The 18518-nt window shown below is 45.3% G+C and overlaps 1 protein-coding gene across 1 annotated transcript; it reads left to right on the top strand.

The window, feature by feature from the left end:
- The first annotated feature begins 3404 nt into the window (after nucleotides 1-3404).
- ak7b (adenylate kinase 7b) lies at nucleotides 3405-17816 on the top strand. Its single transcript, XM_066656885.1, is given in 18 exon segments — nucleotides 3405-3506; nucleotides 5119-5301; nucleotides 6906-7014; nucleotides 7123-7217; nucleotides 7304-7414; nucleotides 7686-7769; nucleotides 8103-8191; nucleotides 8396-8486; nucleotides 8572-8649; nucleotides 8827-8976; nucleotides 10919-11047; nucleotides 11296-11401; nucleotides 11735-11863; nucleotides 11935-12006; nucleotides 14195-14392; nucleotides 16605-16825; nucleotides 17462-17620; nucleotides 17757-17816. Coding segments are annotated over 18 exon segments (2151 nt in total). The 5' UTR covers nucleotides 3405-3419.
- Nucleotides 17817-18518: the final 702 nt, after the last annotated feature.

Genomic DNA, 18518 nt, shown 5'->3' with positions numbered 1-18518 from the left:
GGATATTTGGTTTGTGAAATAGCTGTGTGCTCTGGTGTGTGTGTGTGTGTGTGTGGAGGAGATGGAGTTTGAATGCACTGAAATATAAAGTATGTAGTTGATTGTTATAAAAGCTGCTATTAATGATTAAATGGGGTACTAACTGACGAACTGATTTATTAAAGCAGGGTTTAAAATGTTTCAGTTTTCATCTTGTCTTTACGTACATTTTTGGAGATCAACAGATCTACTGAATTTGAGTTGCTATGGTACATACATCAATCATTAATTCATTAATTAATCCATTATTCGGGCGGCACGGTGGCTTAGTGGTTAGCACTTTCGCCTCCCAGCGCTGGGATCTTGGGTTCAAGTCCCATCTGGGTGGAGTTTCCATGTTCTCCCTGTGTCGCGTGGGTTTCCTCCGGGGGCTCCGGTTTCCTCCCACAGTCCAAAAACATGGAGGGTAGGTGAATTGGCTTCTCTAATAACTGTCCTGGTGTGTGAATGAATGTCTGTATGTGTGAACCCAGGTATGGATTGGCGCTCTATCCTGGGTTAAACCCTAGTGCCCGATGCAGTCCTCCAGGTGGACGGTCGTTCCTGGTCGAGAGTACGCTGTGCGCGTTTGGCTGCCGCTTCTCACCAGTGTGTGTGTGTGGTTTGAGCGTTCTGAGCAGTGTGGATTGTAAAGCGTCCTTGGGTGTCTAGAAAGGCGCTATATAAGTGTAAAGATACATACATACATTATCTCTAACCAGTTCAGGGTCATGGTGGGGTCTGGAGCCTATCTGGAGAATCACTGATCTTGTATCGTACCCTCATCCTGAACAGGGTACATCTGCAATATTACTCCTAATAATAGAATCAGTATAAAATCCATCCATCCATTATCTGTAACCGCTTATCCAGTTCAGGGTCACAGTGGGTCCAGAGCCTACCTGGAATCATTAGGCGCAAGGAAGGAATACACCCTGGAGGGGGCGCCAGTCCTTCACAGGGTGACACACACATTCACTCACACTCACACCTATGGACACTTTTTTTTTTTGAGTCACCAATCCACCTACCAACGTGTGTTTTTGGACTGTGGGAGGAAACCGGAGCACCCGGAGGAAACCCACGCAGACACAGAGAACACACCACACTCCCCACAGACAGTCACCTGGAGCGGGAATCAAACCCACAACCTGCAGGTCCCTGGAGCTGTGTGACTGCCCTCTGTATAAAATATTAGATCTAAATATTAACATGAACATAATTTATATTAAGTATACTTTTAATTTCTGGATGTAATTTAAAGAATGCTATCATCATAAAGAGAAGACCTACAACACATCCACACATTTTTTTTGTTTTTCTTTGTTTATTGCAGCATGCCAATGAAATATGTAATAATATGCTTGAATTTACATATAAAGTAAAGTACTCTTCGTACTTGACAACTCACCACGCTACAAAGCCACTAGCCACGTTACAGCAACATTGACTGGTCTTTGCCTCCACCTTCTGGTTAAACATAGTCACTGCAGTAAAAGTATTAACGTTGTATACAGCAATCGTAGGTTTAGCCCCTGTTATTGGAATCTGTAAAGTGCCTTGGGATACATGATCTCTGGTTCACTAAATTCTGGGATTGATTGCCCTAGATCTTTTAGGAGTACTGAACTAATTTTAATGAATAATAATGTAATATATCAGTTGGCCTGTTGCTAGGATACCTGTCCTGTTTCCTGGAGTATCAGCTTTGACTCTTTTAGGAGCATTATACTCTGGATTTGGAACGTTGTTGTGAAACTCAGCAGACACTGTATACACCCTGTACACACACACTGCTCAGTAATACCACTCTTCTGTGAGAGTGTGTTCACACATGACTGTGTGTGAAGAGCTAAAGCACATTTTCTGCTGATGTAAATAAAAGTACAGAAAGGAAATGCTCTGTGAACCACACCAGCAGAGAAAACACTTGTTATCAATAAGCAATGTGTAAATGCAAAGAATAAGGGACACACTTAATGGTCTCCAGTCATTTTCAAGTCTTTTGCTAATCTCTGCTCCTGGAATCCACTAGATCCTCAGACCCTTAGACTCCCACTCTACCCACCATCAGACATCCTCCAAATGTTTGAGTAGTTGTGGTCCGTCTGATTATTACTCAAATATTTCCATTACTGTTTTTTAAATGAATGATATAATGCATGTTGCTGTTTTGCTAAATGTATAGTTTGGTTTGTTAGGCAACTGAGCTAGAAGCTGTGAGCTAACAGCCTTTTCCATAGCTGCTCCCTCCCTTGGAGATCTCTCCCTTCTTTATAAACCTCCGTTTATAAAGAACTTCCCAAAACTCACCTCTTTAGATATGCTTTTAATGTAAGAGCTAATAAGGTGTTCATTTTCAAAGCTTAGCTTTGCAGTTTTGATATTTATGGGTGGAGCTAGCCCAGTAAACATTTAGCCGTTGATTCAAAGTTGAAATAACGTAATGACTGCCGTCTAATCAACGTTCTCTTAAGGTTGAAAATGAAAGTTGAAAAGACGTCCAAACACAGACATTGAAAAGACGACTATTAGACGTATTTTGGACGTCCATTGACGTTATTAATTGGTCCCGAAATAAATTACTTGTATAAAACACATTTTGGACGTTCACTGACGTTATCGATTGGTCACCACTTAACTAACTTATTAAGATGGATTTTGGACGTCCATTGACGTTTAAAATATGTGCTCGACAGACAGACTACTTTTAGAGCTATTTTGAACGTCCAGGGACGTTCCTTTTTTACTGGGAGTGTTGTTATTTTTGTATTACATTTAGTTTTTTGTTATTTGAACTGAATTATATACAAATTTTGTTTCTCTAATTGTTTGTTTATGTATTCAAGTGACTTTGAGTATCCTGAAAAGTGCTACATAAATATATAAATTAAATATGAGAAGGACACACCCCTCCCTCTTTGCGCCCAGTGATTCTGTACAGGCTCCGGACCCACCGGGACCCTGAAATTGATAGGTGCTTACAGACAATGAATGAATAAACATATAAACATAACAGGTAGGTGTGTCAAACATGGTGAGCACATGTTTTAAAAACTCCAGTAGCCTTGCTGTGTCCGATGCACCCATACCAACACAACACACGCTAGCAAAACCACCACAACCCAGGAAATAAAACCTGCTCTGTAGTGGTCCTGGCCATTAAGTCGGCTAACAAATTGTGCAGAACGATAAACTACAGTCTGTAACTCTAGATAGATAATCTGTGACTCTATATAGTGCTCCTGTTTAGTCAGTGGAGCTGAGAGAATGGACAGTGAGGTGGTGTTTATATAACGGCTGATAGTGGGCGTTTCTACAGAGCCCGCCCTGTGAAAACACGCCCCCTGTGTCTACGTCACCACGGAGCTCGTTGCCTAGCACCGGAGCATAAACACGCAATGGCGGGAGGCGGGGAGAGAGCCTATTTATCTAAACGGGTTTTTATCAACGATATTCACTCTTTTTCCTCCAGAAACATCGCGCAGGTGAGTTTCAGCCGCAACCCACTCACTTCTCAGTGGTTTATTCAAGAGTCAAACAGAGTTACAGATGTAGTTTTAGAAGAAGAAAAGTGTATAATGTACATATAACAATGAGCACAGGTTTGAATGCCATTTTTTTACAATGACCACGGCTCTCTCTCTGTTTAAAACATTAATAAATAAATAAATATTATCCACAGTAGGTAACATGCAACTGTTGTGTATTGTCAGCTACTAAAGTCCTCCTCCTGACATTGATAAGGAGGCAACACCCTCATCCTGTTCAGTGCTGTGGAGGGTCCGGAGATCACCCAGAATCACTGGGAGCCAGGCAGTGGACCCAATCCATCCACCAACATGTGTTTTTGGACTGTGGGAGGAAACCCCAATTGACACAGGAGAACAAATCGCACTCCTCACAGATAGTAACCGAGGCGGGCTTTGAACCCACAACCTTCATTCAGTTTACGTGGCTCTACTCTGTCTGAAAGACTGACGCCACCTCCAGGGTGTGTTCCAGTGGCGGATGCTGGTCTTTCAAGGAGGGGAAGCTCAATTTCGGCCTACATCATAAAATGTGTCGGTTTATTTATACGTAAATTCTACCCTCCGTTCCTTTTTAAGAAAATGATCTGTGACCCTGTCGTACCAACAAGGCGTCTTTACCAGGGACTTGACTAGTGTCCTCTCAATGGCCAGCAGAGCTAGGCTGCTTAAACGGCCTTGGCCCATGTGAAGTGTGTCCGCCTGTGCTCCCACGGATCTTTACACCAAAGGATCGCTGATTCGCTCATTTCGCTGTCAATCAAAAAGGGATTCAGCCTCAGACAGATCATCCAATCATCATGCAGAAGCTGAGCGTCCGGGCCAGCCGAGGCCAGCCCACTGCCCCATAGACCCCCAGAGACACTGAGCGTCCGATGGGCGGGACAATGCCCAGCATTTATCCAATGACTCGTCTCGTTTCGCTGCACTTCGCTGCTTCGCTATTGAACTCTGTGGACGCTCAGGGTCCTCACTGTTTAAAGCACTGTGAAGCTGCGGGAATGATTGAGAGGAAAGCCGCGTCTTTACCAGTGATAAGAAGCTGATTCTGAACAAAAGTTGAGCACGTTGTAGTGCATATTTATTCACTGACATGTACACACAACAGTATATATTTGATTACTTATTCTTTTACATTTTAGGGGAAGCTGAGCTTCCCTTGCAGTCTTAAAGCAATCGCCACTGGTGTGTTCCTGCCTTGCGCCCAGTGATTGCGGGTAGGCTCCGGACCCACCGTGACCCTGAACTGGATAAGCGCTTACAGACAATGAATGAATGAATGAATGAATGAAACCCTGACTCTCTGAGTCCGTGGCAGTTTCAAAGCTACAGTTCTCAGCCTCACTGCTTATTCACTCATGATATGTCTCCTAGAGTCTAAACATCACAAAACACACACACACATGCTAATAAGGCTAAACACTTGATTTTCACTGGAGGCAGTGAAAGTTTCATCACTGGAAGATCCTCAGGAGAGCACAGCTCCACCAGAAATCCATCAGTCTCTGCTGTAATTGATGGATGGAGAGTTGTCTCTGTTCTGTCACTGTTTCTTTCATTTCTCTCACAGTTTTTAGACTCGTGTGTTGTCGGAGCATCTCTTATCGATGAAGCAGATCCAGATCTAGAGGAAGATGAAAGAGAACAAGACGAAGAGGCAATTAAACCCAAAGCAGGGACTTTCCAGATCGTTGGAACTACTTCAGGCTCAGCAGCGGAGGAGAAACCCAGGTTTATTGCAGTGGAGTATACAGTGAGTGAGGGGTTAGATTGAGGGGTTAGATACACGCATACTCCACATGCACTGTATCCTCCAAAAGACCTCACAAATTTAAGAAATGCACAGAACCCCAGAACATTCCTGACTTTACCCAGAGGAGTTATATGTGTGAATGCAATTGCGTTCATAATATTTGTTCTTGTGATTTTATCCTGCTATAGATATGTACAGAGCTGCACAGTGCTGCAGCAGGTAGGTGTTGCAGTCACAGCTCCAGGGACCTGGAGGTTGTGGGTTCGAGTCCTGCTCCGGGTGACTGTTTGTGAGGAGTGTGGTGTGTTCTCTCTGTGTCTGCGTGGGTTTCCTCCGGGTGACTGTCTGTGAGGAGTGTTGTGTGTTCTCCCTGTGTCTGCGTGGGTTTCCTCCGGGTGACTGTCTGTGATGAGTTTGGTGTGTTCTCTCTGTGTCTGAGTGGGTTTACTCCCGGTGACTGTCTGTGAGAAGTGTGGTGTGTTCTCCGTGTCTGCGTGGGTTTCCTCCGGGTGACTGTCTGTGAGGAGTGTGGTGTGTTCTCTCTGTGTCTGCGTGGGTTTCCTCCGGGTGACTGTCTGTGAGGAGTGTGGTGTGTTCTCTCTGTGTCTGCGTGGGTTTCCTCCGGGTGACTGTCTTTGAGGAGTGTGGTGTGTTCTCTCTGTGTCTGCGTGGGTTTCCTCCGAGTGACTGTCTGTGAGGAGTGTGGTGTGTTCTCTCTGTGTCTGCGTGGGTTTCCTCCGAGTGACTGTCTGTGAGGAGTGTGGTGTGTTCTCCCTGTGTCTGCGTGGGTTTCCTCCGGGTGACTGTCTGTGAGGAGTGTGGTGTGTTCTCTCTGTGTCTGCGTGGGTTTCCTCCGGGTGACTGTCTGTGAGGAGTGTGGTGTGTTCTCCCTGTGTCTGCGTGGGTTTCCTCCGGGTGACTGTCTGTGAGGAGTGTGGTGTGTTCTCTCTGTGTCTGCGTGGGTTTCCTCCGGGTGACTGTCTGTGAGGAGTGTGGTGTGTTCTCTCTGTGTCTGCGTGGGTTTCCTCCGGGTGACTGTCTGTGAGGAGTGTGGTGTGTTCTCCCTGTGTCTGAGTGGGTTTCCTCCGGGTGACTGTCTGTGAGGAGTTTGGTGTGTTCTCCCCGTGTCTGCGTAGGTTTCCTCCGGGTGACTGTCTGTGAGGAGTTTGGTGTGTTCTCCCCGTGTCTGCGTGGGTTTCCTCTGGGTGCTCCAGTTTCCTCCCACGGTCCAAAAAGTTACGTGAATGAATGAACTAGTCATTGTACATTGTACAACAAAATGTGTCTTCCGCATTTAACCTCATGCACCCAGTGCGGTGGGCAACCAGCAGTTTGAGGTCAGGTGCCTTGTTCCTGTTGTGTGAATTGAGCCGGTAATGTTCTGTAGAATCATTCCGTGCCTCGCAGGTGCCACCCCATGCCTAAAGCATGTGGAAAATTTCCAGCTGCGAGATATAGAAAAGCTAATTGAAACTTCACCTCAGAATCTTTAATATATATATATATACTATTAGGCTGTGCTAGTGATACGAATACAGCTGCAGTTCTTTACATTATTAGTAAATGCTTGAAATATTATTTTCATTTTAATATTGTTTTAACAGAACTTACCCCAAGAAGAGCTTTTCCACCACCTGATGGAGTGTGATGTTGTCATTTATAACATTACTGAGCGTGCTGATCAGATAGAGGAAGCTTCCTGGGCAGTGTCAGGTATCTGTGATGTTTATATTTATAACTGTGGGGGCATTTAGGTGGTTTTCTGACCTCAGATTCTATTCTATTGAGAGGATTTCTACTTAAAGCCTTGTTCGCTCACAGCTCTTCACAAGGAAATGGATGCATTTTCTGGATCAAAGATGTTCATCCTGATCTCGACGGTCATGACGTGGGCTCTGAGTAAACCGCTCGATCCGGTAGGGACTGAACTGACCTCACTGACTCACTTTGACCATAAGAAGACACTCCGCTTAGTTTCACACTTATTTTTACATTACTGTAGGAGGACCCAGAGATTCCTTTCACAGAGGAAGACTACAGGAGGAGGAAAGCACATCCCAACTTTAAAGATCACATCACTTTGGAGAAGCTTGTTGTTAAACTTGGAAAAACTGTGAGTAGTTTGTTACCTAACCTTCTTATCGCCAGGGGACATTTCAGTACTTTCAGTTAGGGAACCTAATTTTCAAGGTGTAAACACAGCAATGGTGAAATACTGCCCTCTACAGGTTCAACAGATGAGTAAATCCTCTTCTTGAATGTGATCTAAAAACGCATAACACAACTGATTATTAAGTCAGCGGGATGTTTCTGAGCTGAGCCAGTGTGACTTTTCTGAACTCTGTAACACGTACATTCAGTAACGTTATTTAACACGGTTCCAGAATCCGTCCCTGCTCTCTACCTACGTTGTGGCCTCAGGACTGCAGTATGGAATGGAAGAGCAAGTGTTTCACTTCTTTTTCAAGGTAAACAGAAAGTGGTTCTACTTTTCTTTTGCACTTTATTAACAGGTAGCTATTATAACTGATCACGTGACCCTCCCCAAATAAACAAGGCTTATTATTTATAGTAACTGCTGTCTCCTTAGTTTTAATGCATCCAGCCTTTACCTTTTCAACAGCCTCCATTTAATTATGACACTAGCTCCGAGTTTTTCAAACAAATCAGGGATGTTCCAGCGTGTTGTTGTGGCCTGGGCTCTGATGGGCAGCCCATTGTTCTGAGAGCAGGAGAAGCCTGTAGCAGTGACCTGTCTGTGGGCTTGTATTTGGTGATGTCTCTGGCTCTTCTCTGTTTAGACGTCGTGGCTGGGGAAGGAGTCGAGGGTTCCTGTGTTTGGAGAGGGATCCAATATCGTCCCAATTATTCACATCAAAGATCTGGCTGGGTTGGTATTGTTTGGACGTAGTTGTTGTGACGGTCAAAACCTCATATCTCCATTTTTATTATTATTTATGTTTTGACTTCATTTGGAAATATCAGCTGCCCTTTACAAATGACCCCCAAAATAACGTAAATATTTCTAAATACGAATTTGTTGAGTGTACGCTGGTGTTGATGGTTCACTGACATTGTTTGTGGTCTCAAAAAGGATTGTCCAGAACATAGTTGACCATAAGCCCAAACCTCAGTACTTTCTCGCTGTGGATGATTCAAAAAACACCATCAAGGACATTGTCAAGGTGAGTTTTTTATTTTATTTTTGTATTTTTAAAAGTAAAAGCTTTTCTATTAACCTCTTCAAGCTCTTCCCTCCATTTGTCACAGGCGATAGCAGTTGTGCTTGGTCCAGGGCAAACGCAAACAGTTCCAAAAGAGGACATCTATCTCACACAGGACTTGACAGTAAGTTTATGACAGCGGTTATTCTGAAATATTCAATACAACGAAAGCTGTTCAATTCACCGTATTCTCCTGAGCGTTTTTGCTGGTGTGCTTACAATTCTGCACACATTGTGATATTGATTCACAGATATTAGCAGCTTAAAGCAGACTTTCCAAGATCTTCTGTTCCTTTTTCAGCAAACAGAGATCGATTCCTTGTTTGTCAACCTGCGAATGGAGGCACTTTATTTGAAAGAGAATTTTAATATCCACTGGGTTTCTGAGACTGGGATCGTTAAAAACATTGAACGAGTCACGGAGGAATACAGGCTTACCAGAGGACTGCTGGTAGGAAAGGGTTAAAGAATATACAATGCTTGTCTATATTTGTAGTAGTTTGGATAAATCTTTGTTTTATAAATGTAAAGATGTATTTGGTGGTAAAGGATTTTGCTTAGGAGAGTGAAGGTTGTTTTTATTTCAAACTTAAATATTGACGTTTTAAATATTGTGTCTAAAATAAAAAAGATGTAATTTCCAAAATAAAACAAATAAACAAAACACGGCACGGTGGTGCAGCAGGTTAGTGTCGCAGTCACACAGCTCCGGGGACCTGGAGGTTGTGGGTTCGTGTCCTGCTCCGGGTGACTGTCTGTGAGAAGTGTGGTGTGTTCTCTCTGTGTCTGCGTGGGTTTCCTCCGGGTGACTGTCTGTGAGGAGTGTGGTGTGTTCTCCCTGTGTCTGCGGGGGTTTCCTCCGGGTGACTGTCTGTGAGGAGTGTGGTGTGTTCTCCCTGTGTCCGTGTGGGTTTCCTCCGGGTGACTGTCTGTGAGGAGTGTGGTGTGTTCTCCCTGTGTCTGCGTGGGTTTCCTCCGGGTGACTGTCTGTGAGGAGTGTGGTGTGTTCTCCCTGTGTCCGTGTGGGTTTCCTCCGGGTGACTGTCTGTGAGGAGTGCGGTGTGTTCTCCCTGTTTCCACATGGGTTTCCTCCAGGTGACTGTCTGTGAGGAGTGTGGTGTGTTCTCCCTGTGTCTGCATGGGTTTCCTCCAGGTGACTGTCTGTGAGGAGTGTGGTGTGTTCTCCCTGTGTCTGCGTGGGTTTCCTCGGGGTGACTGTCTGTAAGGAGTGTGGTGTGTTCTCCCTGTGTCTGCGTGGGTTTCCTCGGGGTGACTGTCTGTAAGGAGTGTGGTGTGTTCTCCCTGTGTCTGCATGGGTTTCCTCCAGGTGACTGTCTGTGAGGAGTGTGGTGTGTTCTCCCTGTGTCTGCGAGGGTTTCCTCCGGGTGACTGTCTGTGAGGAGTGTGGTGTGTTCTCCCTGTGTCTGCGTGGGTTTCCTCGGGGTGACTGTCTGTAAGGAGTGTGGTGTGTTCTCCCTGTGTCTGCATGGGTTTCCTCCAGGTGACTGTCTGTGAGGAGTGTGGTGTGTTCTCCCTGTGTCTGCGAGGGTTTCCTCCGGGTGACTGTCTGTGAGGAGTGTGGTGTGTTCTCCCTGTGTCTGCGTGGGTTTCCTCCGGGTGACTGTCTGTGAGGAGTGTGGTGTGTTCTCCCTGTGTCTGCGAGGGTTTCCTCCGGGTGACTGTCTGTGAGGAGTGTGGTGTGTTCTCCCTGTGTCTGCGTGGGTTTCCTCCGGGTGACTGTCTGTGAGGAGTGTGGTGTGTTCACCCTGTGTCTGCGTGGGTTTCCTCCGGGTGACTGTCTGTGAGGAGTGTGGTGTGTTCTCTGTGTCTGTGTGGGTTTCCTCCGGGTGACTGTCTGTGAGGAGTGTGGTGTGTTCACCCTGTGTCTGCGTGGGTTTCCTCCGGGTGCTCCGGTTTCCTCCCACGGTCCAAAAACACACGTTGGTAGGTGGATTAGTGACTCAAAAGTTTCTGTAGGTGTGAGTGTGTGTGTGTGTGTGTGTGTGTTGCCCTGTGAAGGACTGGCGCCCCCTCCAGGGCGTATTCCTGCCTTGCGCCTAATGATTCCAGGTAGGCTCTGGACCCACCGCGACCCTGAACTGGATAAGGATTACAGACAATGAATGGAAACAAGTATTTTAATTCGAACCATTTGTTTGTGAAGTTTACACCATAAAAGCTGCTTACACCAATGTGACCCTAGGAAGTTTTTTGAAAGCTGACACTGGTTGGAAATATCTTTATGTCAGTTGTCATTAAATGCTTCTGTAGGTGCCTTGTGTTCTCACTGATGCATTTCAGCCAAACTTCTGCATAATGAGAGGGTGGGTGTGGCCTAAAGAAATCACTTTAAGTAGGAAGCCAGCATTTCTGACTGGAGTACTTCTGTTCAGCCTCTCCGCATCTGTGTTCTGGGGCCTCCTGCTGTTGGGAAGAGCACTGTATCTGAAAAGATTTGCGAACATTACAAACTGCACCACGTCAAACTCAAAGAAACCATCGCCGAGACCCTCGCTAAACTGGTATGTGTCAGTAAGCAGTGGATTGCACACCTCCACATATCATTTTTACCCCTTCTCCCTTATCCAGTGTTTGATAAAGAAAATAAGAGTGATTTTTATTACATTCATTGTAATAGCAGAACAACATCAAAGCAGTTTGTACGTTTATTAATGTTAAATGTGAGTGCTTGGTTGCTGATGACTCAAGGAATGAATGAACAGTGATCTGTATTGTGAACGGTGATGGTTCACGGCTGTGTTTCTGGCAGGAGGCAAGTGTCCAAGAAGAAGAGGGAGATAGCGGGAGGGACGAATCCTCAAGTGAAACAGAGGAGTTCCTGGAGACCCTCAAAGAGAACATGGAGCAAAATGGAGGTCATAAGAAATGTTTAAAACGAATCCCCATATTCCTGTTCTCTTCACGTATTCAGAGAATTCTCAGAAATCATGCATCGTTACTTAAAATGTTTTCCTTAGTACTATATAAATAGCCACATTTAAACATTTAAACAAGCTTTTATCCAGTGATATATGTAAATTCAAAGGGTTTATGTGACATCACAAAAATGAGTAGGTTCTTATCACATTTGATGAAGCAACGGATTAAACATAGTCTCTTTAAGAATGTCTGATCAAAGCTGATAGATTTACAGATGTTCAAGACTGGAAAAACGGGAATGATCAGATGTGTGTCACATCTCTGTTCAGGTCGCTTGGATGAGCAGTACCTAATCCGGATCATGAAGGACAAGCTGATGACAAAACCTTGTAGAAATCAAGGCTTTGTTTTGGACGGCTTTCCAAAGACATATGAGCAGGCTAAAGAGCTGTTCTCAGGTGAGGAAACGAAAAGCACTTTTGATGTTGAGTTCATTGCAGGTGTTCTTTAACTTTGCTGTATTATGTAGCTGAGGATGATGATGACGAATCTGAAGACGTGAGGTCCAAAATCCCTAAACACAACAAGAAGATCATCCCAGGTCTACAGGCTTTTTTGATTATTTATTTATTCATTCATTGTCTGTAACCCTTATCCAGTTCAGGGTCGCGGTGGGTCCAGAGCCTACCTGGAATCATTGGGCGCAAGGCGGGAATACACCCTGGAGGGGGCGCTAGTCCTTCACAGGGCAACACAGACACACACGCACACACATTCCCTCACACACTCACACCTACGGACACTTTTGAGTCACCAAATCACCTACCAATGTGTGTTTTTGGACTGTAGGAAACCGGAGCACCCGGAGGAAACCCACGCGGACACAGGGAGAACACACCACACTCCTCACAGACAGTCACCCGGAGGAAACCCACGCAGACACAGGGAGAACACACCACACTCCTCACAGACAGTCACCCGGAGGAAACCCACGCAGACACAGGGAGAACACACCACACTCCTCACAGACAGTCACCCGGAGGAAACCCACGCAGACACAGGGAGAACACACCACACTCCTCACAGACAGTCACCCGGAGGAAACCCACGCAGACACGGAGAACACACCACACTCCTCACAGAGAGTCACCCGGAGGAAACCCACGCAGACACAGGGAGAACACACCACACTCCTCACAGACAGTCACCCGGAGGAAACCCACGCAGACACAGGGAGAACACACCACACTCCTCACAGAGAGTCACCCGGAGGAAACCCACGCAGACACAGGGAGAACACACCACACTCCTCACAGACAGTCACCCGGAGCGGGAATCGAACCCACAACCTCCAGGCCCCTGGAGCTGTGTGACTGCGACACCTACCTGCTGCGTCACCATGCCGCCCCTATTTATTTATTTATTTATTTATTTATTATTATTATTTTAAAATTTGTCCTTCATAAGGTCAGTGTTTCCACCAGAATAGTAAATCAGTTTATTCCTTTTTAATGGAAAAAAATAGAAAAATTAGAACTTTACATTTAGCAAAGTGGAATGCCATTAGAATGGATATCAGTCTATTTTCAGTACACATTATAAAATTCAGAGAGTGTGTCCTCACCATTCACTAGCTTTCCTGTTTGTTTGGGCTCTGGAAAAATGTCCAGTGTTTGTACTTAGCCCTAGCTCTGTAAATGGAAAACAAACAGAGCGAACAGTAAAACACTACCCCGCCTAATCAATAAAGAGGAATCACGCACAGGACGGGAGAAGCGAGGAGCAGGGACGAGTTAAACTACAAGCATTGTCTAGGAGAGGTGGCTGAGAAATGGCACCAGGAGGCGTTTGGACGGTGCGGAGACCTCTGAACACTGAAAGGCATGAACAGAGATGAGGATGTTGCTGTGTTCCTGCTCTATAGGTGGACAGCATTGATTTATTTTTGCGATTTCCCAGATGGAGTAAGTTAAGGTGGAATGGACTCAAAATATGGGGGATCGTAGCTTACTTTACATTAAAGTACAGTTGCAGTGGATTTGAAAATGTAATTTAGTGGTAATTCTCACTGCGAATAAAAGTTTATAAGCATGTTACAGTCAGCTTCTTACTCGAACATAATGCTCCACCTTAAAAGATGGCAATGGAGCGAAGCTTCTGAAGGAGCACTGACAGTAGGGAAGGATTTATTTGCAGTGCGATCACTCATTCTCCAGAATCTTAATCGTCTTTAAGTATCCCTTATGCAAAAACACTGGACACTCTCCGGGGCGGCACGGTGGTGCAGCAGGTTACTGTCGCAGTCACACAGCTCCAGGGGCCTGGAGGTTGTGGGTTCGATTCCCGCTCCGGGTGACTGTCTGTGAGGAGTGTGGTGTGTTCTCTCTGTGTCTGCGTGGGTTTCCTCCGGGTGACTGTCTGTGTGGTGTGTTCTCTCTGTGTCTGCCTGGGTTTCCTCCGGGTGACTGTCTGTGAGGAGTTGGTGTGTTCTCTCTGTGTCTGCGTGGGTTTCCTCCGGGTGCTCCGGTTTCCTCCCACAGTCCAAAAACACACGTTGGTAGGTGGACTGGCGACTCAAAAGTGTCTGTAGGTGTGAGTGGGTGTGTGTGTCTGTGTTGCCCTGTGAAGGACTGGCGCCCTCTCCAGGGTGTATTCCCACCTTGCGCCCATTGATTCCAAGTAGGCTCTGGACCCACTGTGACCCTGAATTGGATAAGCGCTTACAGATAATGAATGAATGAATGAATGGACACTCTCCTGACTGGTCCTTTTCTCCTCTGTGTGTTAAGAATGTGTGTTCTCTCTGGACGGTTCTGATGCGTTCCTCAAGAAGCGTGTTCTGAATCTCCCGGAGAGCGCTGTGGAGGGGACGTCTTACTCTCAGGAGAAATTCCTTCTTCGCCTCGGCACCTTCAGAGAGAACAACTCAGAGGATGAGACTGTGCTCAACTACTTTGATGAGCTAGAGATTCAGCCTCAGCACATAGGTAATCCTCCACAACTGCACGACTGTAGGAACAAAACCTTGTAGCTCTACTTTTGTTTTTCTTTTTCTTTTGCTGAACAAATGGTCCAAAATAACTCTGTATTAAACCTTCTTTTCTGGAGATATAAGGTTTTGTAATGAAGGTGACCTGCTGACCAACCAACGTTTGTTTTGAACTGTGGGAGGAGACTGAGAGACACAGGGAAGACACACCACTCCTTAGGCCAAGTTCACACTGCACAGTTTTACTGTTTTTTGAGACTGTAGAGAAAATCCCCAGGCTGTCGCTAGGTGTGATGCTGATGCCTTGCAAACACCCAGCAGTTCTCTAACAGGTTTATTATCTGGACCTGCCTTTGATTCTAACTACAAGACACAGAGCTGTGACTGGCAGGGTGTGCAGTGACAGCCAATGAGAACACAAAACACACAGTGAGAGGAAAGCAAAGGGAGGTGTTACAAGCAGGCAGTTAGGTTTTCCAACTCTCTCTGCAGAACAGACAGCCCCTACCGCCCATGTGTCCTCATTCATTTTCTCTTCCTCACTCTTTTCCTTTTCTTACATGTGCTTTCGCCGCAACCCAGCACAAAAACAACTTGTACTCCTCTTTTCTGGACATTTTGAGGAAAAAAAGTGCCTCGCACGTGGCATCGCATCAAGTCTGATGTGTGTTTTCATGACGAAACCTATTTTTGGAGAAAAGATAGACTCGCTGGGGCTTCCACCTGGTGAGAGATTGTGTAGTACGTGCTGTTTAATGCTGATCAGTCATGTAGCGTGCAAACTAAAACAACGCAAAGACTCCCTTTTACAAAAATGCATGTTATGTAGTGCGAAGAGTACAGCAATCTGACTACTTTTAATCTGTAGTTATTTGTCATTGTACAACATACAACAAAATGTGTCTTCTGCATTTAAAGGCTAAGCACCAGTTGTATGAAAGTGTCAAACAACGGTGTTGGGAAACTCTAATAGGCGTCTTGCCTGTGACGTAGATGGTGGACAACAACTCTAGAAGCTGCACTTAATTTAATGCAAAATGACGAAAAGGTGTGTTGTTTTTGGCTGCAATCATTCAATGTACAGTGGGACATCTGTGCACAAATGGCCCAAAGATCCCAAAATATCCAGAAAATGGACTCAATTTGTCCACTTTAAACGGGCACTTTGGAAAGGACCATCCGCTCACTCCGTTATCTGTAGCTCATTTCACTGGCGCTTTTCCAACAATATGGGCATGTAAGGACACCAACGAAAGGTGTTCAAGAGCCTCTGTAACATGGAGGTAAACAGGGTAAGGACACTCACTTCGCCTGTTTTAGTTGGTGTTAGTTAACGTTAGCTTGACTTGCTAAACTCGGTGGCTCAGATTATACTCGGCTACGTAGCTGCATTACGGAGGTTTATAGTGTCGGATGAATTCGAGTTCGACTTCGATCACATTTACAAGAATAACGGTACCTCTAAATTTGAGTTTAGCTTATTGCTAGGCTATTGTCATGAATAATGTTGGTTATTTAGCTAGATACTGTCATAACAGTCAGTCATAACGGTGTTTTACCGCGGCGTTGTTCGGCTGTTGTCCACCAGTGACGTCACGGTTGCGTTCAAGAATTTCCGTAGCGAGCTCGGGTTTTTCCGTCAATTTAATAAAATTGTCAGTTTTAAAGCAAATTAAGCAGCTATTTTCATTTTAATTCATACTTATATCTGTCAGTAACTACAATAATGTGGAATATTCATGGAGGTCCATTAAGTGGTGCTTAGCCTTTAACCCATCTGTGGCAGTGAACACACACACACAGTAGTGCACTAGGGGCTGTGACAGTGAACACACACACCCAGAGCGAGAGGCAGCCATCCCAGGTGCCCAGGGAGCTTTTGAGGATTCAGTGCCTTTCTCACAGGCACTTCAGCCGTGGATGTTCCTGTCTGTCCTGGGGATCGAACCGGCAACCTTCCGTTACCAAGCCCGGTCTCTAACCATTAGGCCAAGACTGCCCCAAAAAGTCATGTCATGTATATGTGGCATTACATACAGTGACCTGAGGTGGGGATTAAACCCAGGACCCCAGGACCCTGGAGCTGTGGGGCCGACACTCTAACTGCAGCACAGATCAGGAACAAAATATTGCATATAATAAATGCTAACTTTTCAGACGCTACCTTGTGATGACATTCGGCCACATCTTCTTATGTTTCCTCCCTGCAGAGATCACAAGTAGCGATGACCTGGACTACCTCCTGGTGATGGAGAAGGTGGTTGAGAGTGTGGGGAAAAGCAGGAACTATGGGCCGAGCTCGGAGGAGGTGGAGCAGGAGGAGAAGAGGCAGGCGGAGATCAGGTTCAGAGAGCAGGAGGCTCAGAGGGTGGAGTTGGAGCGCAGGGAGATGGAGGAGGAAGCTCAGAGAGCTCAGAACTGGGCCGAATGGGTGAGGACAGAGCACGTTCATAACCGTGAGATAAAACTGCGGCGCTGAGGGAAAAGCCGTCAGGATTCTGGAGAACCATGAAGTGATATCTCCACTCCGGTTGAAATTTATCACCTACATGTACCATACAGGAGCACTTCGTCCTTGTACAATTACAGACTGTAGTCCATCTGTTGCTCTGCATACTTTGTTTGCCCCATTCTACCCTGTTCTTTATTGGTCAGATGCTGTGCAAAACAACTGTGCAGCAACAGATGAGCTACTGTCTCTGACTTTACATCTACAAGGTGGACCAACGAGGGAAGAGTGTCTCACAGAGTGGACAGAGAGTGGACACAGGGTTTAAAAACTCCAGCAGCACTGCTGTGTCTGATCCACTCTACACCAGCACAACACACACTAACACACCACCACCACCATGTCAGTGTCACTGATCCAGCACCCACATCATACCTGCTCTGTGGGGGTCTGTAGGGGTCCTGAGCATAGATGAACAGGGTGAGAGGGGGCAGATAAAGTATGCAGAGTAATACACGGACTAGATTCTGTAACTCTAGGACTACAAAGTGCTCCTGCGTAGTCAATTGAGCTAAGAGAATGACCAGTAAATATATATAAATATTGACCATATTTCAGAGTCAGCGTCTGGAGGAGATGAAGAGGCAGGAGGAGGAGCTGCTGGAGGCTCAGTCGGTTCCTATGAGGAATTACCTGATGAGGGATGTGATGCCCACTCTCACTCAGGGCCTCATCGAATGCTGCAGGATCCGTCCTGAAGATCCCGTGGACTTCCTGGTGCGATTTCTCTAACTTTTACCTCGTTATCGGAGCCGTGACGTGTACAGTATTCAGGCAGGATGAATGATCTGTATGGATTCTGCAGAAAGGCGTTCTTCCTTTCACTGAAATCTCATTATCTTTTATGTTCCAGGCTGAATATCTGTTCAAAAACAATCCACAAGCGGAGTAAAACCCTGGCACCTCTGCATAAAGGAAGAGCCTCAATCCTGTTCAGGTTCCTTTGAGATGTTTATTAAAGTCTTACAGTGAGATATAAAGGGTGTTCTGTCTCTGATAAATAATAGATTTCAGTTCTTCCATCGCATGTTCATTATACACAGTGGCAACTGATTGTGAAGTTTCTCATTTCTGACCTTGTTGTTTGTGTACCTGTGCATTTAAAAGCTTTGAAGCACAATAAAAGCCAGCTGCTAATTAAAAGTTCATTAATATAATGTACTTGGGAGTGCTTCGCGACTAGAAAAGTAGACATGTCATGGCATAATTGTTTTGATTTGCCCTGTGCTTTCAAAGGATAAATGTTACAAATGGCAGATAATTAAAAGGCTCGATCACATTTTCATATGCAACTCGGGAAGCGCATAATTAATTACACTAGTAAACAAAATTATTCCATTTTTGTGACTACTGCAGTTCATTCAATTCATTGTTTTAAGAAATGATTATTTGACAGGGCAGAATGTACTAATGACGGCTGAAGTATCTTCAGAGATTCCTTTTAATTATCAAGAATCAGAACTTTAATGGACTTGTTGTTCAGGAGGCCATATTTTTTCTCTTCTCCTAACAGAAAGTTGGCCTTCATCCGTTCTTGTGTAATATGGAGGCAACAATTTATATAAAGTAGGTCCTTGTGGTAGAACATGGAGCAGAATCACAGTGTTTGAAGTCA

The sequence above is a fragment of the Hoplias malabaricus genome, chromosome 1 (assembly GCF_029633855.1).
Source record: "Hoplias malabaricus isolate fHopMal1 chromosome 1, fHopMal1.hap1, whole genome shotgun sequence".
Taxonomy (NCBI): domain Eukaryota; kingdom Metazoa; phylum Chordata; class Actinopteri; order Characiformes; family Erythrinidae; genus Hoplias; species Hoplias malabaricus.
The sequence above is the reverse complement of the archived record's forward strand: the minus strand, read 5'-3'. Positions and strand labels throughout refer to the sequence as shown.